This window comes from Periophthalmus magnuspinnatus, chromosome 21, assembly GCF_009829125.3.
Source record: "Periophthalmus magnuspinnatus isolate fPerMag1 chromosome 21, fPerMag1.2.pri, whole genome shotgun sequence".
NCBI classification, from domain to species: domain Eukaryota; kingdom Metazoa; phylum Chordata; class Actinopteri; order Gobiiformes; family Gobiidae; genus Periophthalmus; species Periophthalmus magnuspinnatus.
This window is the reverse complement of record NC_047146.1, coordinates 18,611,047-18,634,024: the sequence shown is the minus strand read 5'-3', so window position 1 is coordinate 18,634,024 and position 22,978 is coordinate 18,611,047. Positions and strand designations below refer to the sequence as shown.

The 22,978-nt window shown below is 38.4% G+C and overlaps 2 protein-coding genes across 3 annotated transcripts in view; one reads left to right on the top strand and one right to left on the bottom strand.

Annotated features, from left to right (window-relative positions):
• The window catches only part of ddx18 (DEAD (Asp-Glu-Ala-Asp) box polypeptide 18), a 125,128-nt gene that overhangs the window by 91,521 nt on the left and 10,629 nt on the right, over nt 1-22,978 (bottom strand). The window lies entirely within an intron of this gene.
• Nucleotides 439-22,634, top strand: LOC117389789 (glycerol kinase-like). Of its 2 annotated transcripts, XM_055230351.1 has the most exons (20): nt 439-616; nt 7,094-7,167; nt 7,743-7,849; nt 8,108-8,185; nt 8,524-8,603; nt 10,381-10,518; nt 11,242-11,351; nt 12,097-12,163; nt 12,759-12,794; nt 12,974-13,041; nt 13,129-13,171; nt 13,572-13,652; nt 14,130-14,208; nt 14,290-14,386; nt 14,523-14,607; nt 14,709-14,829; nt 16,670-16,813; nt 18,681-18,767; nt 19,105-19,179; nt 21,446-22,634. In XM_055230351.1, exons 1-19 carry the CDS (start codon nt 563-565, stop codon nt 19,176-19,178), a joined length of 1,623 nt encoding a protein of 540 aa, XP_055086326.1. In that variant the 5' UTR covers nt 439-562; the 3' UTR covers nt 19,179; nt 21,446-22,634. The 2 variants fall into 2 exon arrangements, with proteins under 2 accessions (XP_055086326.1, XP_033843407.1); XM_033987516.2 differs by lacking the exon at nt 19,105-19,179.

The window sequence follows — 22,978 nt, the reverse complement described above, 5'->3', positions numbered from 1 at the left end:
AATAATAATAATAATAAACAAAAAAAACAAAACAAAACGCAGCTATCTTGAAAATAAACACATTTCTTTTATTGTTTTTAGTTTTTCTTTTCCATTTTTCCTTTTTTATTCATCGGGTACATCCCATTTCTCTTCACTTGTCCCCTCAAAGCCTCCTACTCCTCGACTCCTCAGCTGTCAACCACACTCTCATGCGAGTATGAACCAAAAGCCTTTACATTTTTTTCCCCTTATTTTTTCCACAGTGGGCGGAATTAATGAACAACCGAGGAGCTGCACGTTAGGAGCCAAGGCACGAGAAATTGGAAACGCCACGCGCCCATAGTGATCAGCCCCGCGCTCTGATTGGCCAGAGACGCATCACGCCTCTAACGTTAAACCAATCCGCTCTCTAGTTTCAGCCGGCCCCTGCGTACACTTCCTGTCCGTACGTCCTGACAGCGCGGCGCGAGGGACAATCCCACCAACACCACCGCACTGTCCACTGTCCCGTGTCCTTTCTCTTGTCCAGGCACAGAAAGCGCTTTGTTCGGACCCGTTTCAAGGGGACTACCGCGGGACTATGGAGCCGTTAGTGGCCGCCATTGACCAGGGCACGAGCTCGACCCGGTTCCTGGTGAGTTTAGCCTCATTCATTTTTACGCTGAATGTCACTGGGTCAGTCTGATTATTGACACGTAGCCCACTCACGTATTTTAGAGTTTGCATCAAGCTGCATCGGTGAACTTACGCAATCTGAACATATTTGAGCACGTTTTGATTCGTACTAGACTGGTAACTATGGAAATAAAGCAAATAAGCAACAGTTGAGGAAATCTGATCTGATGAGCAAGAGGAGGAATGTAAATAACGAGTTAGGCTAGTTATGTCACGCTGCAGCGAAATGAGAGTGAATCAGACATTTAATAGTTTCATGTAATAATAATAATGCCTTACACTTGTAATGCGCTTTACAGGCTTGTAGTTTCATGTATGTTCACGGGGCATGATCCCACCCCAGTAGTTACATATAAGGGGGTGATTGTATAACTAGGGATACGTTTCACTTGATTAAAAAGTGAAAAGGTTTTGATCCATCAGGTGGAATACTCCCCATGACTGATACTTATATTTATGCATAACTTTAATAATTACACATATGTAAATTGTTTGTAGTAGTGGGGTAAAGGGTCTTGTTTGAGTGATGCCCTAAAATATTTAAGGAATTGGATGTAAAACACGTCAACTGGGTGAAGTTACACAGTGTGAATATGTTTGTTTATATTTATAGTCGCTGAATGAAAAAAAAGTACACTACATACATTACATACATTTGTCTTGCTTGAATAAAGTAAGACAAATTTATGTATCGTGCTTCAAAACGTTTAAACGTTTAAAAACAGCCACCACTAAATCTCAGATGACATATTACTCAAATGATATTTTGCAACATTTTAGGATGTTGTGCTTATTGTAAAACTTACAGTATTTCCACATTACAATGAACGATTCCTGTCATTAAGGTCATTCCTTTGCTCTTAGTAAATATAATTTGTATGTAATTCTACAAAAATATGTCCGTTATGCAATTGACGTCTGAAAAGTTTTGAGGGTGGGTACAGAATAAAGCAGGATGAATCTTTCAAAGAGCCAGGTTAAACCTGAGCAGGATCTTTTCAAATATCACTGAGACAGGCTGAGGCTTCATTGTGGTGCTGAGTTTAAAGTGAACCAGTTTTATAAGGACTTATCGAAGGTGTTACCCAGTTGACAAACATTTTTTGGACAAGAGATAATGAGCACAAAGGTTGACACATTTAAATCAGTCTTTTCTAACATTTAGGTTGTTACATAAGACAAAAAATGTCTACTCAGATATGGATTTGGGCTTTATAAATTAAGTGAAGCTTTGACGTTTTAAAAGCAGACAACACAAAAATGCTATTTACATCATATAAATTGATTGATTCTGCAAAAATCAATAATGCCACCTTATCCCAAGAGGGGATGATGGGCCAGTATGAAAACTACCATTCCTTCAAGGAAAGTGTATAATTGTATAAATATAGTTTCACAAAGGAGATTCAATACCTCTTGGGTTTAAGTGTTAACTCAGGGTTAATCTACCCTGAGAGAAACAACTCAGAGTTTTCTGTTTCACTAAACCGGTTTAGAGCAGACTTACAAAACTCAGAGATAGTAAACCTTGAGGTTAGCAAAAGACACAAGACTTTGTCAGTGGATCTTACAAAAAGAGGATTCACTGTAGCAACTGCAAACCTGAGGAGGCTTCTATCTTAAAGGGACAGAAAGTCATGTGACTGTGGATTAGTCAGGTTTAATATAAACAAAATGTGGAGGAGCACATTGTTTAATCAGCTTATTCTATTTTAGTATGAAGATTCAAATAATACTCAAAATAATTTATATAAAAGTATCCCGTTGAACAATACGCTCTTTTAGATTTTTAGAAAAAATGAAGAGTTCTCTCTGAAACCAAATGGATTTACTGGACTTGGAAAAAGGGTTGTCAAAAGTGTCAAAAATCAGATACTAATCAATACTAAAACTAGTATCAAAACTAGATACTGATATCCTACTAAAAACATCACATTCACAGGACAGAACTGAACCTTTCCTGAAGAGCTTTAGAATGATTTTGAGCTGTGTCAGAACAAATATAAGACCACATAGTAATATAAAGGAAAATACTCTATTTAGACAGTACAATGTGATTTTCAACATTAAATCAAAGAGTGTTTTTATTATCACTGTGGTATCAGACAACACTCCTTAGAAACAGAAATTCAGCATATAAAATGTACTTTGCATTTGCTTTGGTAATAATTTCCAACAGAATAACACAAGGTGACTTATTACAAATGCAGGTATTTAAAGCATAAAATGGATGATTTATTACACAGTGCCCTGACCTCTGCATTCATCTTTGTGTTTAAAATCCCGTCTTACACCCCACTACTTGTTGTTCAATATATGAAATCTGGAACAAAATACTTTGGGGCTCAGTATTTATCATGTGTACATTTTATTTGTTACTGGGGAGATTTGGAGTGTTTTTTTTACTAAGAAAATAACATTAATAAGCTGCAAAAGGGTGGAAAAGTAACTCCTGTGGCTAATTATTGGTTCCTTTGGCTATTTATCTGTTGCAGCTCAGGCCTTTTGAATGATACTGTCTATTAAAGTGTTTACCAGTATTGTCTTGTCTTATTGTATTTCTGTCAAGGGCATAAAGTAGTTTCAATATTATTGTGTTATCATAGTACTGTATATCTCTGTAGCAATATATCGTGCTTCAAAATGTGTTATCGTGAAATGCCAAGCGTAACATCTTATTTATAATTTGAAGTTACTGTAAATAGAAGGACAAAACGTTGAATAATACACACAATGTGGTATTTCAGAATCAGAATATATGAATTGTTGAAATGATTACATGATGGAAATAAATGCTGTGCTCTGTTTGTATTCATCTTATTCCGGAGGTTGCCTTGGGCGTTGCGTCCTCGTCATTCCGGTTGTATAATTTTACATGGGATTACTGATCATGACAGCAAATAAGTTCTACAAAGCCATTTTAAAGCCTCACAGAGAATTGGTGCAGTGTTGACTTGTTGATCACATGAACCTAGAACATTTTACACAAAACAACACTACTTTATATCATATTTTAGTGCCAAAACTTTTCCCAAATTCTCCATTGAAATGAATGGGATTCTCACTTACTGGAAGTGCCACCACAAACAAAGCTCAGTTTAGTTGCGTTTACAGCAAAAGTGGGCGGGGCTGAATAAAGTTAATAGAGTTGTGACCCAGTGATCTTTATCACTGAGTTCCTAGTTAGACCTTTGTCTTGTTTGGCAGTGTCGTCACTAAGCTCCTATCAAACAGAGTCGCTCATATACGTGTGCTCGGCTGGGCTATACTCAAATATTCATGCAAAATCAACTTTTTGAGCTTTCTACCATTTTTTAACATTGTCTGAAGAGGTTTTAGATGCCATCCATGCATGTTTGAGTGTTTTACAAATCTGTCCTGGGCCCTATTTGAACCCTCCTTATGGTTACCTGTAAGATGCTGTGCAATACTTCGCCCACAAGCCAACATCACCTATGCTCCCAGACGACGATTCTCCATAAATATACAAAAACATGATACAAAACAATACATTACAGCTTTACAAACCTGATGCAATGTGCAGTAGTTTCATTAGTGGGATGCATGCTGATTGTAATGTGAGACTGTTTTTGTCAAAACTCTGCCTTCACAAATACAAAATACGGTAATTAAATATGTTAATGCATTCTTAGCATTTTCAAAAGAATAAAAGGTAACATGGTGATCTCAATATGTTATGTGTTAGCAATTAATACGCCATAGAAGTAAAATACCCCCTTTTTAAGGTTGGGTTTAGTTCAGCCGATATTTGACCTGCTGCTTAGACTCATGACCAATATTTGATATTGATATCAGTATTTTAAATATTTTAAATGACCCATCCCTATTTTTTTATTTTGCCTTTTGGTACCTCCTTCAATACAAATATCTGTCAAACCATGATTACCAGTACTGTTAAAGTGACAGTATGTAACTTTCTGGAGTCCCTCTGCATGATTCCATGGGAATAGAAAGTTAAAATCATACTTCAGAACTTCATCCATGGAAATACATATGTTAAATGCCATACTGTGGAAAAATTATAGCCAAAGGAACACCGTTTCCATGGAGACAAGCAGGAAAGCCCTCCTCCAGGCCAAATAAGAGTCAGGTTTGTGGAGATGCAAGCCAGCTCACAATAAGGACACATGTCTTTCTAAGATTTTCAGTGCTATAAAAACATCCATGATGAAATAACATGCTTTTATTTTAGTTTATTTTGGAGAAGTTACATATCCTGGCATTAGAGCAAGAACACATTTCGTACTAATCTGGTTGTGAAGTAAAGGAAGTGTTTCGGAGTTCATAGGAGTCCAGTCTTTATGGAGCTCAGAGGTTATAGAGTTTGTGAGTTGCTCTTTAAGGTTAATATTTGTCTCTCCTCCTCCTCCCGTTTGTTCACTATCTCTGTCTGTCTAGACTGAACTTGGGCAGTCCGAACTTATCAAGCTTTTTACAAATTTTTATCAAATTCTTTTCAAATTATGTGTGTTCAGTAAATGAATCATTTGTCCCTAACGTACAAAGATGCTAGTTTAAACCTTGCATACTGTTATAAGCAAGAAACGCTGAACTAATTTAAAAGATGAGATAAACTTAATGGTCCCCAAGTGGAGATTTGCTGTGGGCTGTAGTACGACATATAAAACAACTTTCAATTCTTTCATCATAGAAATAGAGAAAAGTGCTTTAGTGCTGAGCAGTCTGTCCATCTGGCTGTGTTCATAAATACTTCATATGAATGATTTATTCATTAAAATTCTCAGTTGACTTAAACAAGCTGGAGCTATTTCAAAACAATTTCACTCTGTTCCCAGCTAAGGCTGCTAATGGAAGAAAGTGATCACAATTATAGTGTAATGATCAGTGTGTTTAATTCAGAGTTGACACTTTTTGTTGTCCTTGTTTATGTGTTGTTAATGTAATGGCTTTTGTATGTGACACCTCACATGTCTGAAGAGGTTTTATATGTCATCCATGCATGTTTGCATAATCTGGCGATCTCTCTCTGTGGCACTATTCAAACCCTCCTTAGGGTTAGCGGTACGATCCTATTCAAAGCTCAGCCCACAAAGCTACGCCACCCATGCTCCAGCACGGCCATTTTACATAAATGTACAAAAACAAGATACAAAACAATACACTAGAACTTGACAAACCTGATGCGACATGCAGTTTCATTAGTGGGATGCACGCTGATTGTGTTGTGAAAGTGCTAAGAAAGGGGAGTGACTTAGCGTGGAGAGCAAAGTTGTAAATATGTTGTTTTCAGTGAATATAGCGTTTTTAAAACAATAGAAGGTAACACGATGACCTAAATATGTGTTAGCAGATAATAGTCCATAGAAGTAAAATACCCCCTCTTTAAGAATCTTAACAACAAAATTTTCATTGAAATGTGATTAAGTGCAAAGCCCCACACCTTTTGCCTGCAACAATGGAAATTTGTATAAAACAGTATGCTTAAAAGTTTCAATTTCTGACAGGTAAAAAAACAATGCACAGAACTCTAGGAATACTTTAATAAAAAGCCTGAATAATACATAGTATAGGACAAAATGTCTTAAAACTGTCAAATCACCATAACCGTTTTAGCCGCTAGATTATCTGCTTCAGTCTCTGCTCCAGTCTGCTCCAGCGCTGATGTCAGAGGGGCTGTGTTTATCCTATTACCTAATCACACAAGTGCTGACATCCTTTGCTCGGCTCAGGATGACACTGTAGTACACCCCCCTCTTTTCCAAGAACTGGACTCTTGAATATAAATGACTAAAATTAGGGATGGGACGACACACATTTTCCACAAGACAATACAAGAACGAGACATCATGAGATTTTGACAGAATTTATCACATAATTGTGAGGTTGACTACAAACTCACTATCGCATAACCCTTTTTATTTTGTCCAAGCCAAACGTAAACAGTTTCCACATGTGTACACAATCTTGCAGCACTTTTATCTGCAAGATTAATGTAACAACTGAAATGTAACGCGCATCCCTATTGACGACCTCGATCACTTTTAACCAATTACAACTGCTTCAGACAGGTTGCCCCAGCTACACTGAAGGATGGGTCAAATGCAGGGGACACATTTCCAGTGTTTCCTATAGACTTAGTTTAGACTAATTATTTTGATTTGAATAATTTAATTTGTGGAGTATAAATGTCACTTGCCTATATTTAATCTTTATTTGGCCATTTTTGACCAGTGCAGTCTCTTTTGTAAGTTCATGATAATACAATGAGCAACAAAGTCTAAAAACAACCTGGACTATATTAGCATAAAAAATTTGACTATGGGGGAGACTGTGGGGGGCCACCATAGTCTCCTGTATTAATGGGAAGCATTGCACTTTTCTACGGAACAATACTATTAATATACCTTAATGCTAAAATGAGTGAAAAATGACATTTGTCTGTTGTGTGTTGTAGGTGTTCAATGCACGCACAGCAGAAGTGGTCAGTCACCACCAGGTGGAGATCTCCCAGAGCTTCCCCAAAGAAGGGTGAGTTTATCACATACAGGGAGGATACAGGAAATGCACACAAAACATTAGCTGTATAAGAATGTTCTAGAGTGAACTGTAGTAGTATGAAAACTGAAGAGAAGAGGTATGAGAAGTTTATTTACCATCTGTAAGAGACCCAGCACCCTCAAGACATTATGTAGGGAGTATTATACCCCTGATGACATAGGCCAAGATAACACTGAGCTGGCAGTGTGGGGCTGGCATAGTACAGCAGTTTCTCTATTAAAGAGGGTTGGGAAACAGGCAGAGGTGCAGTGGGTTAAGCACACGTAGGAGTAGGTCATATTTTATCTGAGTACTGTTGTGTTCCTTGGTTAGGCACATATTTTCCACTCTATTTGACTGGTTGGGCATCTAGAATATTGTCACCAATTTATTATTATGACAGTTGAATACATACTTTGTGGTAAATGTAATAATTTAAACACAACATACCTGATTTTGTTCCACGAGTGAGAAACCACGATAGTCCCAGACAGTTGCTTCCACATGGTCCATCTTCCTCAGAGCTGCAGATTCTGATGGCGTACCCCATGCTCTGTGTGTTTCAGCTGGGTGGAGGCGGACCCAAAAGAGATCATGCAGTCTGTGTACCAGGTGATGGAGAGAACCTGGGAGAAGCTCCACCAGCTCAGAGTGGACATCTCCAGAATCAAAGGTCTGCACACCACTGGATTTCAAAAGCAAAATGCCAAAATGTAAAAATATATCAAATGTCTTCATGGTCTGAGTAAATGCTTATGTTTAAATTGTTTTTTTAATCAGGCCGTCTGAACTGGAATTTAAAAACAGTCTCAAAATTCTACGGCTATTACAGTTTTCAACATTAAACGCTTATTTTGTCTCTTGAAGCCTTAGCACTTGCATATAGTTACTCTAAGTCCCACCCTGCTGACTTCGTGTTACTTCTCAACAGCCATCGGAGTGACCAACCAGAGAGAGACCACCCTGGTGTGGGACAGGGAGACCGGAGAGCCCCTCTACAACGCCATTGGTAACAGCCGCACGCCATCATCTCACTAAAGGGGCTATAATCTGCTGAAGTAAACCTTAAGAGTCATCCCTGTTGTATGTGATATCTGCAGTCTCCCTCTTCACAGCAGAAAACACTGTGGGGTAGAAGTATTTATCAGTTGTTTGTTTTTCCAAAGAAAGAGGAGAAAATGCAGATGGAGTTGTGCAAACTTTGGGAAGGTTTAGCACATTGGAGAGACAGATGTGACGTTTTGTACTGTATAGACTACATCCAAGCTAGACTCAGTAATTCTGGTTATTGTTTAAAGTTTTGTCTGAGTTTTTGCTCCATGCTTATCAGCTGATATCTGTGTGTAGTGTGGTTGGACTTGCGCACTCAGTCCACAGTGGAGAGACTCATCAGCAAAGCTCCAGGACGAAACAAGAACCATCTCAAGGTAAGGCACGGTGCATGGTCTGCCACAACTCAAGTCACATGACCTTTCACATTTTATTAAGTCTAGAAATGTTATTATTAAGGCAGAATTTGGTCAGTGTTGGGGATAAGCAGCAAAAATCCCTATAGCTGGAAGTTTAAAAAGTGCAAATGTGGGATCTGTCAAAAAATTATGAAAGATAATTTGTTTAATCAGACTTATTTTAAATGCCAATGAATATCTCACTTTGAATTTCAAGGGTTTAAAAATTCTAAATAAAAAAAGTAAAATAATTTAACCATTTAAATATTCAGCACAGTCATAGAGCCAAGATGCCAAGGTCTAAGCAATTGATCCTAAGTGAGTCGATCTAGCTTAGTAACAACCAGGAAATGCTGTTAAGGAACAACTCTGGTCAGAATTAGCCTCATCAAAATCTCATTTCTTTGGTTCCTTAACTCTAAGTCCCGCCCACTGAAGAGAAAGCCCAATAGGAAATGTCCTCTGTCCTCCTCAGTCACACACAATGGAGCGCTTGTGCCTTGGCATCTTGGATCTTTTCTGCAAATTTTTTCACTGCGAATTTTGACTGCTGAATTTCAGGGCTTGAAAATATTTGTGCTGAATATTTAAAAGATGATTTTTTTTAATTAACTACAAAGCAAAACCTGTGCAGTGGCATATAAATAAACCTAACCTATCCGCATTCAACACAGACTAGGTTGTTCCATGATTTGTGAATTCACCAGGTCTGAAATCTATATTTGGTGACAACAGCAAGCTCAGTCCATGTAGTGTCTTGGATTTCATCACAAAAGTAGGACATGCAGTTTGAATGTGCTCACACCCTCTCGCGAGCACTTGCCCTGTGCCTTAGGGTGCTGTGGGCTCACATGATCACCGCTCTCTCCTTCACCATGGGAGCCAGGTCAGGGCGAGGTTTTGAGTTTGAGTCTATTGTAGTTGTATTGTTATATTGCAATACAGAACCATTGTATAAATCCAGTTGGTTTAAACCTAAAATGCCTCTGTGATTTGAACGGTCACTACTTAAATCCCAGCACCTGCAGACAATCGTTAATCAGTGCTAGTGCAGCCTCTGTAGCTCAGTGAGTGAATCCTGGAGGCTCTGAGCTTTCACATAAGGCGATGCCCTTCCATATAAGAATGAGAAATGAGGTTGTAGTCATTTTTTGCAAGCTGCATACTCTACCTTAACATAAATTGGACAATGTGACGAATGACATACATTTTAAGAGGTATGAAAACTCTTAAAATTGTGATTGGTTTATTCCACCTGTCACTCGCTCAGATCACAACTGAGGTTGACCAAGAGAAGGAGTGGGTTGGGAAAATGTCTGTTTTAGAGCTGCATTACAGAGAAGCACTGGATCACTGTTTTGAATTGTGATCTGTTATCTGTGACAGTATGTTAATTTAGTGATATAACCAATTTTAATAGCCATATTAAATTATAATTTTCCAAAGCCCCCCTGTCCACCGTTGTCCCTCTTTTAGTTAGTCCTCGTGCACAGTCATGTAGTCCCCCGCTCGCACCACTTATTTAGAGAATGATTATTTCAGTCTTCTCTCAAATGGTAATTCTCCTGCAGTTTTTAAGTGCATTATGAACAGAATTCTTCTAAACATATCAGTCATAATAAAACAAAAGCTGAAGGTAGGATTGTGAATTTTCCAAGTCCATCCCTCCATGTCCCATCACATTATTTAACCCTCTATTTGTACAATTTGCGGTGGTCAGTAGCTCTGGTTTTGAACAGTGTTTGTGTCCCCACAGCATAAGACAGGCCTGCCCATCAGCACATACTTCAGTGCGGTCAAACTGCGCTGGCTGCTGGACAACGTGGACGAGGTGAAGCAGGCGGTGGTCAGCGGCAGAGCCATGTTCGGGACTGTGGACTCCTGGATAATCTGGGTATGTGTCATCAGAGACGGATCCTAGCAACTAGCCTCAACTATGTCCCTTTTTAGACAATTGATACTTTATAACTGAAATCCTCTACAGTCCCTGGGAGTGTGATGCTAATGTGGGCACTGCTCTGTCTTTATACCTATAAACAAACTACAGTCTAAACAGTCTAATGTTTAATATAACCACCTTTTAACACCAGGGTAATGCATTTGACTGTTTCTATTGCTCTTGAACCAAAGTGATAATGCTGACTGTTGTATTTGTCATGGACATGTAAACCCACTTATTAACTATAAAAATAAAGACCTCATTAGTGCTGGGTTTATCATGCATGTGTTATCTGCAGATATAATTACAATAGCACCTGATAAAGCCTGCTTCAGCTAAAGGAATGCAGGCTTCACTATTGTAGTTTAGTCTGTAAAGAGTATCGTATTTAAAGGTAGACTATGTAACCTTTCTAGTGGAGTGTCTGGCACTTACTACTTTCCATGGAGATATAGATGCAACTAAACTAGTAAACTGTTAAAATATAATAAAGATAACAATTAGTCAAAGTTTTCACCATTTGAGAAAAAAATATTATGTTACTTTAGAGAGTTTTTAACCCTTTGAAAATGTTGCTTCCTTGGAGTTTAATTTAGTTTCATTTACACATTTGAGTAATCTAACCACCTTAGACATTAGCAGAGTTTGTTGATTATAATTGTGTTGTTTCGACTGCAGTGTCTGACCGGAGGCAGAAATGGAGGGGTCCACTGCACAGACGTGACCAATGCCAGCCGCACCATGCTTTTCAACATCCACTCTCTCAGCTGGGATAACGAGCTCTGCAGGTCAGCACTATGCTTACTACTTCTACTCTACTCTACTTTTTATAGAACCTACTACAGCTCTGATTAGTGTTTAGTACTTAAGCTGCAATATATTTATACAATGGCTATGTAATGAATCAAATTTTCATTGAATTGAGACTTTGGAGGAAGAAATGAGAGGTTAAAACATGAATAATACAGTATATAAAGCCAGACAACTTCAAACATATTTATATATTCATTTAGGTATGAATTTCTTTTTGATTTTCAATTCCAAAAAGATGACCTAACTGTGTCTCCAGATATGAGGTTAAACCTATTCAAATCAAATATAACTTTTACTGACAACTATTGTAATGCTAATTTATTCTTAAATGCAAAAATATATGCTTTTTAAGAAGATTATCCAATCAGAAAACAGAATGAGCCTCACGTCAGTCTATCATTTGGGTTTCCAGTTCCAGTGCTGAAATACATTTGGTTAAAACCTAAAAGGACTCTCTCTGATCCGAATGGTCACTACCTAAACCCCAACAACCCTCCAGTTTCTGAGCTTTCACATGACCCATGGTCTGTCCATACACTGAGAATGTTAAAATCTTGTATGTGTCCTCCATCTGCAGGTTCTGCTGTGATTGTAGTACATTCTTTAACACAGTACAGAGACAGACCACATACAGTTCCTTTAAACAAGTCTTTGCTCTGTCTGTCCTTAAACCTTTAGCGTGTATTTGTGCTTTATTTTCTCTTCTGGTGTTGTTTTTAGGTACTTTGACGTCCCCATGGAAATACTTCCCAGAGTCCGGAGCTCATCGGAGATCTACGGCTACATGGTGAGATCAATGCGCTAAAAAAATTCCACTTTCCTTAGATGTGCTCAGGATAATACAACAATCATAAATGTTTCTTGATGAGAAAGCCTGTGGTTATATGGCCATGAAATCTGACAGCTGATTTTATACAGTGTAATATAATGATTACTTCAGTGCTATCTCGCTGATTAATGATAAGATCTCAGGCCCTCCCAAGATATCAGAATCAGAATCAGAAGACTTTTATTGCCATCGTTTGTGAACACAGTTCACAAACTAGGAACTTACTTTGGTTTAAGTTTGGTTATAAGATAAATGCTAATTCCAGTCTTGCAAAACATAGTTCAAGAACAGCAGGAGAAAAGAAATATGCAATTAAAATGTTTGTACAGATCTAAACTACAGGATTAGCAATTTAGGCTAAATGAGACAAATATTTTGTAGTTTGTGGAGGTTTGTGTGATACTTCAGAAATCGCAGCCTGTGTGATTTCCTAATTGTGTCCATTCAAATTGTGATTTCGATTTGATCATGATAAATCTAAATAAGCACTAACCTTTTCTAGAGCCATCTGCAGCACAGAGTAAACACTTTGTATTGTGTTTTTGTTTTTCAGAGCGCTGGGCCTCTGGCTGGAGTGCCCATCTCAGGGGTAAGTACTCCCTCACACACTACTGTATTTCCATCTTTCTTGGATTGGATTCTGAGACATGCACACACATTCACTTTTGAAATGATAGTACATTTACATGGCCAAAAAAATACCAATTACCAATTACTCAGTGTTATTGCATATGAGTGCTGTTTACTTAGCTGAAGTGTGTGTTCCAGTGTCTGGGAGACCAGTCTGCGGCATTGGTGGGTCAGATGTGCTTCAGCAAGGGCCAGGCCAAAAACACGTAAGAGAGGATGAAACATAGTGTTTATAATACTCTGTGAAAGATAAAGTTATTCACCTGATTTTAACATGTTCATGCCATGTTCAGGTATGGGACTGGATGTTTTCTGCTGAGGAACACTGGAACTAAGGTGAATGGGTGTAATGTTGTCACAATACTCAAATTTCAAACTTGATTTCGATACTAAGGAATTGGCTTGATATTCATCACTGATTTTCAATACCACAATGATGATAAACAGATAAGAGTGGAATTTTCAGCACAAAATAATAATTATTACCATGTTGTTGTCCTATTTTAAGCAGTATTTTTTTTTTTAGTATTGATACTTGTTCAAATGAGTATCTAATTTCCTGACTATTTTTGGTGTCGTTTATTTCTAATATTTGATCCTTGAAATGTGTGCACACTGATTTGGGACTATGATGTCAAATTTTAGCTTTGCAGTTATTCTGGGAATTAACTGTACATTTATTGATATTGTTTATTCAGATACTGTATTTCTCTTCTTGTGTTGTTGTGCTGTGTAGCCCCTGATGTCGGAGCACGGCCTCCTTACCACTGTGGCCTATAAACTGGGCAAAAACCAACCAGCACATTATGCTCTTGAGGTGAGTCTGGGGTCGAACAGAGGTGGTAGAATATCACACAAATGTTTTCAAGTAAGAGTTCTGTCACAGCTGTTTAAACAATCTGGTCAGATCCACACCATCCTGGCTGATCAAAAGGAGCAGGTTGTACAAAAGTCTCAGGTAGGCTAACCACTCTGCAAGCATGGACAACAAATCTCTACTGACTGGTATTGGTCAACGTCAAATATCCATGGGTTTCAGAATGATGGAAAATTAGGAGTCATGCCCTAGCTGTTAATAGTTTAAAACAAATGATTATCTTTTGAAAGGGGAAAATGTAGCCTATAACGGCAACAATAGCTCCTCTGACTCTTTGTAATGCAGTGCTCTGCTGGGTAACTGCAGAATGATAAAGTCTGTGGCATCTTCAACTCTATGAACCTAGTCCACATAACTACAGTTGAGCATCATCCCTCAGTCATCAGCCAAGTTAAACAGCTGGTCTCTGTCCCTCAGGGCTCTGTGGCCATAGCAGGAGCTGTGGTGCGCTGGCTCCGGGACAACATGGGCATCGTGCAGTCCTCAGATGATATCGGTACAAGCTTTATAGATTATATCCAGGCTATATACTCATACTGTGGGGTTATACTGTATTCTTTTATTGGTGTGATTTCAGAAAAGCTGGCAGCCGCTGCAGGCACTTCCTATGGCTGTTACTTTGTACCAGCATTTTCAGGACTCTATGCCCCCTACTGGGAGCCCAGTGCACGAGGGTGAGACTATTGTCAACTTTTATTTGCATTTAAAATCAATGTAATGTCTTGTGGCAAGACACTTCATGTAGCCTACTGTGTCATTGATAACAGCCTGGTTAGCACATACACTGTATAATGTGTTGTGTGTTGGCAGGATCATCTGTGGACTCACACAGTTCACAAACAGAAATCACCTGGCCTTTGCAGCTCTGGAGGCCGTCTGCTTCCAGACCAGAGAGGTAAAACTCTCCACAATGTTAGTACATATTCGACACATACTGAACATGTGCAATATAGAGACACAGTGGTGTATGTGAACCCTGTGGACTCTGTGTCTCAGATCGTGGACGCCATGAACTTGGACAGTGGGGTGGAGCTGTCTCAGCTACAGGTGGACGGGGGTATGACGTCCAACAGGCTGCTCATGCAACTGCAGGCCGACATCCTCTGTACAGCTGTGGGTGAGTCTGAACACATGTGTGCACTCTTGTGGGTGGGTCTGATAATATGTAATGCTTGTAAGGGTTTGTAGAAGCATCTCAAATAGTTACACTGTAGTAAGCCTAAATGATAACACATTTTATTATGCAATATATTGCTGAGGAAAAAGTAGACGATAAACTTTTATAATGAGACTAATTCATGTCACTGACGCAGTGACTCTAAAGCAGGATTCTCCCAAAGTAATCATTCTAAATGTACAATATTAATATAAACCGTGAGCTTTTATAAATAAACAGCAAAAATTAAGCAATTTAGTAGTTAATTTGTATCTATAATAAGTTATTAATTCAACCCTCTTCAGCTCATAGTTCAAAAAACTAATAAAAAGTTCCCACTAGTACAAAGAAAAAGTCCCCACGATAAATGCTGACCCCCTAAAATAATGATTCCATCGATCATGTATTGAACAATAAGTAATTATTGTGAAAAGCCTGCACTAGTGATTATTCTTTCACTCCACACACTGGTGATATGCTGCTGTAGCCAGTGTCCTGAGTTACTGAGTCCCTCTGTATGAAAACACAGTGGTTATCTTTGCTCTGTCTCTCTCTGTCTCTCTCTGCTGCACTTTGGCCTGTTTAAATCCATGACTTTTGTCCCACATCAAACAAACATTATCTCCAACGGAACATGCCAAGTGTCTCATTATGTTTGTCTTGTCTGGGTAGACTGAAAATGTTGTCCCTACTTTAAGTTATGGTCCAATACAAGTGCATTTAGTTTCAATACAGTTTTTTATAACAGTTTAGACTTGTTATTTTTAAGTATTTATTTTATTTTTGTTGCTAATAAGTGACTAAAAATTAAGTTTCAGTGAGATTTTGAGGACTTTTGACCTTACAAAAGATATAATATTTAGTTGTGAATTGTTGATTGCTATGGTAACGGTGCTGATTTTTTCATCTCTGTCACACCCATGGATAGCGCTGACTGGTCAAGTGATGTTCTATAAATGGAGAGGACATTGCATGGGGCTGCAAAACCAGATTTAATTACATACAGATAATACATTTGAGTATTTTTACTACTACCACCATACAAAGTCTCAATACTACACAGTAACTTATTAGTTTAGGATCACCCCTGCCTCACAGTACCAACAAATTCAAGCTTGTTTTCAATACTAAGGAAATGCTTAATACTTGAAACAATATACAATTTTGATTATTACATTATAGCAGTCTTCAATGTTACCATCAGGTCGTACACTAGGTCTGATAGTAATTTGAGCAAGTATTGATTTTAAAATAGGGCCCTTTCTTGAATAGTACTATCTAGTTTAAATAGTAGCTTTTGTATCGATTAGTAGCTGTTGTTTTGTTTTGACAACTTTCCCCTTTCCCCTATATCCTGTGTGGCGCCAGAACTTGGTAGAGTGTGTCCTCTGAACCGAAGGTCGCCAGTTCAAATCCCACAGATGAATATTACTGTATTTGGGAAAAACACTGACCCATCTCTCCTCACTGTATTCGTAAACTGTTGTATGAAAGTGTGTGAATGGGTATTTTTTGAGTGTCTGAAGGTGGAAAAGAGGTATATAAATGTGACATTTATCATTTTTATCCTAAAAATCTCTGTAGTAACAATAATTTTCCTGTTGTGAAGGCTTCCCGTACAGACTCGTATAATAATATGGTAGATCACAATGCATACTTACTGTTTCTTGTAGTGTTCTCATGATATTAAAATACTTGATTTTGATAATAAGGAATAGACTCGATACTAGTTTTAGTATTGATTAATATCTGATTTTTGATACTTTAGACAACCCTAGTCTCTTGTGTGTCTTTGTACCAGTGAAACCGTCCATGCCGGAGACCACGGCTCTGGGGGCGGCTATGGCAGCGGGCGCAGCAGAGGGGGTGGAGGTGTGGAACCTGAGCCCAGAGCAACTGCCCCTGGTCAGTGTGGAGACGTACGAGCCGCAGATCAACATTGAAGGTACCTGCTGCTACTGCTACTACTACCACCATGACTTCTATTACTGCCAACTACCACTACTACTACAATTACAATAACATCTACAATTTCTATGAGTACTACAACTACTAGCACTGCTATTACTACTATAACTACTACAACCATAACATCTAATACTGCTATTGACACTACAACTTGTACTACTACTACGCCTACTGTTTACTACTATGACTACTACTATAAATGCTACTGCAACTTCTACTACCACTACTATTACTGCTACTACTATAGCAAAAGACGAATTTCAAATCTGTCAACTGGACAAATCGTTGTAGGAGTGAAGACGTTTTCCTGCTCATCCAAACCTCTTCTTCAGTTCTGGTCAGATTGCTGGTGGACACTGCCTTATATCTATCTTAAGGGAGGGGCTAACCACACTGAAACTGGAAACGGCTATTGTCTCCAGTTTCAGCTGAAACTATCCTATTCAGCCTTTAACGACCCTGCAATTGTTCTCATTGTTCTGGGTCTGAGGATGGTGTTATAGATGAGGGAGAGGTTATGTCTCAGGCCCCCATTCCTGTTTAAGGAAGGATTCTCTTTCCAAACAAAAATAGCTTCTTTAACTCCTCTCTCAAAACATTTCTTTTCTCTGGCTAAGATCTGAACTTCACTATCTTCAGAGGAGTGATTAGTGGCTTTGAGATGGAGATGTACAGTGGACTGGGGTCCAGAGGAACTCTCCCGTCGGTGTTGGTACATCCTCTTATGGAGTAGCTGTTTAGTTTCTTCAATATAACGCTCACTGCACTCTTCACTACACTGAATGGAGTAGACTACATTACTTTGTCTATGGCTCAGGGTTTTGTCCTTTGGGTGAAACAGTTTTTGTCTTAAAGTGTTTGTGTTTGAAAAAGACAGGAATCTCAAACTGCCTGAAAATTCTCTGAAGTTTTTCAGACACACTGACTGTGTAAGGAATAGTTACACCTTTCCTTCTGGGTTCAGAATCCCCGTTGTCCTGTTTTTTAGCTCTCTTAGATCTACTGAAGGCCCATTTTGGATATCCACAAGCAGAGAGGGCTTTCTCCACATGTTGCTCCTCCTTCACTGTTCCCTCTGTGTTTGTAGGCACCACTCGAGCTCTGTGTTGTAGAGTACGGATCACTCTGAGAACTTCGTCTTTTGCTATGGATCAGACCTCTACACAGACTACTACTACTATACCTACTACTATTGGTTGTAATACTAATAGTGTTGCTGCTATTGCTGCTACTACTACTATGACTGCTACTGGTACTATTACTACTACTGCTGCTACTGCTTATTTGGAACTACTTGTAGACAATACAGGTGTATCACATTTCACAGATCACAGTACTATAGTATGTGTAATGTAATGATAGAGGCAGAACAAGTACCTGTCCCACAATGTGGAAATTTTACGCAAAGTACAGGAACAGCAGTACAATATAATAGTACATAATAGTAATAATGTATAATAATTTCTGAGCATACAAAACAACATCAAATGACACAGTGACTAGCTCTATGGTGGTGCCCCTGAGGCTAAACACAATAGCTGCTAGTTTCAAAGGTGAAGTCAGATTGGGTCTTAAGTTTTTGTCATTTTTGCTTCTATCCTTTACGTAATGCACAAAATCTGGTCCTTCCAGATCCTTCCAGTCCTTTGCTCTTTCAAATGCATAAATGTCAAATTATAAATCAGATATCACACCCAGACAGTTAAAATTACTCTTACTTGAGTTGTAGTTTCCCCGAATACCTTTTTACTTGAACCACTACTTTACTGCTACTTGAAAATAATATCACTCAAGTAGACATTTACTCTAATTCGAGAACATTTTTGTGTCCTGTGTCCTGTCAGAGAGTGAGTACCGCTTTGCTCGGTGGAAGAAGGCCGTGCAGAAAGCCATGAACTGGGAGACCACAGAGCCGAGCTGCCAAGACAACGGTGAGCTGTGTACAGAGGAATTTTAAAGTCCAGATGTTCTTATTAACACACAAAAAGTAATCTGGTCATACCTACTGGAGATGATGATGAGATTTTAGAAATTCATTTAACAACAGGAACTTGAATATTTTATGATATACGCCAAACTTTTACAGCCAAAGCAAAGAAAAACAATGACACCTCCATGATGATTTCTGGCTTGGCTTAAGCGTGTATATACCCTGAAATGTTGTATTTTTATCTATATTTAATACAATAAAGTATACACAAAATTTCCTAATGTGAATAAGTCTTGTGAGTAGACTTTTGTCCATGTTAAAGATTGTCTCCCTCCCAGGTGTAGGAAAGAGGCTGAACGGCGCCCCCTGGGGAGTGTCTCCCAGCCCCCCCTCCTCCAGAGTGGACCACTGAGGTCACTGCAGCTGCTTGTGTCTGTGTGTGTGTCTCTGTGTGTCTCTGTGTGTGTCTCTGTGTGTGAGACCACAGACTGGACCAGAGTACCTCACATAGAATCACTCATGTTTAGTTCTCTTATTGATACTTTGCAGTGACATCACACTGGGGGTGTTCTACATGACTCTCTGTGGCAGAATGTTCTTCAGTTACCATGGTGACACAATGTACACTGCCAAAAAAGTTTTAAGAAAAAATACAAAATGGAACAACATATTTTCAGGAGTCTGTGATCAATGCACGTGTTCATGGTTCTGTTTAGGTGATTGATTTTTCAACACAAAGGTGAGAGCGACTAACTGAAAACTGTTGGCTGATTCAAGTTAGGCCAGAAAGAACTGACTTAGAGCTTTATTTCAACACAGTCTGTAAGTCAGTCTAACAAAGCTTCAGACAGAGCATGCCTACTACATACTTCACACCCCAGGGAATGTTGATGACATCAGCTGCAAAGTATCATTATAGGTGGTTTTCAGATTCTACGATGTGATATCTTATTTCCAGACAGGGGCATGAGCCAGATTTTCCTAGTTACATTGTACTTTGCCATGAAATATCCAAAACGTAAATGTGCAAATGCTGAACCTGATCATTTCTATTGACTAGACCCAAGAGCTCACTGTATTACAATTTAAAGGTGCTGATTTTTACTGTCTTTAAAGTGAACAAATTCAGTTTTTCACATTTTTAACAGTTTGTGGTGATCTAAAGTGTCTATCTTTATGATCTCTTATAATCCATGATGGCCCCTGCTCTTCAGTTTTAAAATACTAAAATTTTAGAACATGAACTCAAGCTATTCATGAGTTTTCAGACTGATGACAAATTTTGCCATAGCGATTAAAAATTGAAAATAAAAAAGTATATAATTTGAATAGTGAAAAGTCCTCAAGGTGACGCCTATAAACAGGAAGCTGAAACTCCTTACTCATTCAGCAATATTGTCAGTAATGTCAGTTGTCATCTATCTTAAAATGGAGTCCAGTATGTTAAGTTGAGGTTAATGTCCCACATTAAAATACCATTGTCCCATGTCCCGTGCAGAGGTCCAGTCTGTGGCCAGTGGAGTGTTTGGTCCTTCAGACTCACTAATGCTGTGGATGTGATCTGCTTGTTCTGCTCTCCTCACTGCACGCGGCGTCTTCTCAAACTGCTTTGTGTCTGTTTTAATGGAAGCATGTGAAACTTTAGTGGCCCACACATGTCCTTGTACCTGTTTGTATTTATTTCTAACATTTCTACAGCAGCTGATGACTTTAGAGCACAGTGTCATGGCGATTATCCACCTTGTTCCACCTGCCCACTTCCACTTGTGACTGCTGCTGAAGTGCGCTGGCACTTCTGGTTAAGTGGAGAACTATAAAAAGGTTGATTTGTGTAAAATGTTCATGTCCACCCACAAGTCAACAGTTCTCTGGGATTGAAAACGTCTTTGCAGTTTTTATACTTATTTAATAGTGGCACCAGTGGCAACGTCTGGAACAAGGTGGATGGGCTGAGGTCACATGATATAACGTTCAAGAATGCCTTAATTTAAAAATTTGGCCTGGTGCTGCCACCTAATTGTCTCCATGGAAACAGATAAGTTTAAGACAATACTGTGGAACTTTTCACACAAAGCAATGGAATTTATACATACACAGCAGAAATAAAGACTGTAAAACTGCATTTCCACACATGTAAAATGTGTTTTAACTGTTATGCGCTGAAATCAGAATCCACCTGACGCGAGCGTATAAACTTTAATGCAGACTAAGGATTCTAATTGCAAATTTGGCATCTCCATCTCACGTCACAAATGCCAATCCTCAAAATGCACATTTAACACAAGGTGATGGAAACGCAACTTGTCTGAATAAATATGTCCTCCAGTTGAATTAAAGACAGGGACAGGAGCATTTTCACACTTAATAAAATCAGGAGGTACAACTAAAATTGTTTAAGCAATTTCATTTTTAATCTGAGAATAATTATTGCAAATATGTTGTCATTTATGTTTAGAGATGATTTACAAAGGCCTGGAGCAGGTTAAATTCGATGAAATGTCACTAGTGAATGAGGCTGGAATTCCATTTTGCCAGAAGTAGCTTAAGTTGGTGATAATCACATAACATTCCTTGGAGACAAACAGGTGGTGGAGCCTCTGCCAGAGAAGTTACATAGTGCACTTTTAACATACCTTTGCATTCGCTCAAGGAAATGACTTTATCTATTGCTACCCACAGGTGATCAGCAGAAGCATAATGGAAGTTAGAATATGAAGACTACGATAAATGGACCGACTTGAACCTGAATGCTGCTCCTCCCACACACAGCTGATGAAGAACAAAACCACAAGTGCCACCACCAACCACCAGGGGTCCTCACTTCTCATGTATTTCAATATGGACACTGAGGTTTACATGCAGGTCTACAGAACCAAATTACAGCCCTACTCTGAGCATGTCATTTTAAAAACTGCATGTAATCATGGGACTACTGTAAGAAAGATTTCACTGAACGTAATGATCTGAGGACTGGATATTTTCAACTACACAATGAACAGTTAGGAAAATACCATATTTTATCAGGTGTTAAACCCAGCTTGCCTTTCTCTCTTAAAGGGATACTGTGTCACTTTTCTATTAAATATGAATTAATTTATTGTAATTGTGTTTTCAAATGTAATATTGAATGGACTTGCTATGAACTTTTATTCTATATGATGGACATCATTTTGTAAGTTCTAACTATTTATTCGCAATCCTGCCAATTGTTTTTGATTTGATTTCTTTTGTATAATCTTGTCTACAATTTATCATTTTAAAACAAAAACACAATTTTCAGATTTCAAAGCACAACAGACAATATAAAATGTATACTTAAGCAGAGTAAAAGTACAGCTACATGGCAACAAGTACAGCTGCCAAATTTGAACTTAGGATATAAAGTACGTATTTTTACTACACATTTTAGATCAGGATTTTAAACAAAACTTAATTTTTTCATCAAGCTCTAGCCAATCAGAGCAGTGCATTTGGACAGTTGGGACTTGGCCTGTACTCAGTAACTCTAGATTTTAAATGTAGCAAATTACGATTATATGGAAATTAAACTCAACTACAAGTACAAAAAAATCAACTCAATTTAAGTAACATGAGTATTTGTAACTTTACACCTCTGAAAAATATATACCGAAGGATTATGTCTCTTAATTTTGTAGCATAAAATGTTTACACCAAATTGACCGTAATTTTTAATTTTTTTTGTTTTATTTTGGGATTTTTAGTGTTGTACATAGAAGTTAATCCGATCCTGCCTACTGTAATTTAAATTGAACTGTGTGGTTTCTTTGTAAATGATGAACGATTGAACCGATCCTGTGTGTTTTGGCAAGAGTCATGTAGATTGTAACGCCATAAAATTCTTGTCAAAATCATTTATTCTAGTTGCTTTATTTTACAGATTATTTCCAATGTTTTGATAAAAGGTTTGACACAGTGCCATCTTGGACACAACACTGAAAAGGCCATTGCCACTCTGATCAGTCTACATTCACACTAGGAAACAGGAGTGGAGTGATTAGCTCAAGGACACAACAGTATGTACTACAAGTGGGAATTAATCCTCATCCAAAATGTAAATAAAGAGCAGCACACATGACAGACTCTGTGCCCTTAGTTGTTGGGAGTTTGATTCCTGACAATTTGCTGAATGCCCTCCCTGCTCTTCACCCCCATTTCATGCAACACTGTCCTGTCTTATAAAGCCCAAAAGGG

Excerpts from the sequence above, each read along its gene's own strand:
- LOC117389789 (XM_055230351.1), top strand. The coding sequence starts at position 563 with ATGGAGCCGTTAGTGGCCGCCATTGACCAGGGCACGAGCTCGACCCGG. Across the intron at positions 13,042-13,128 it reads AAGGGCCAGGCCAAAAACAC|GTATGGGACTGGATGTTTTC; the intron begins GTAAGAGAGGAT and ends TGCCATGTTCAG. Across the intron at positions 14,387-14,522 it reads TGGGAGCCCAGTGCACGAGG|GATCATCTGTGGACTCACAC; the intron begins GTGAGACTATTG and ends GTGTGTTGGCAG.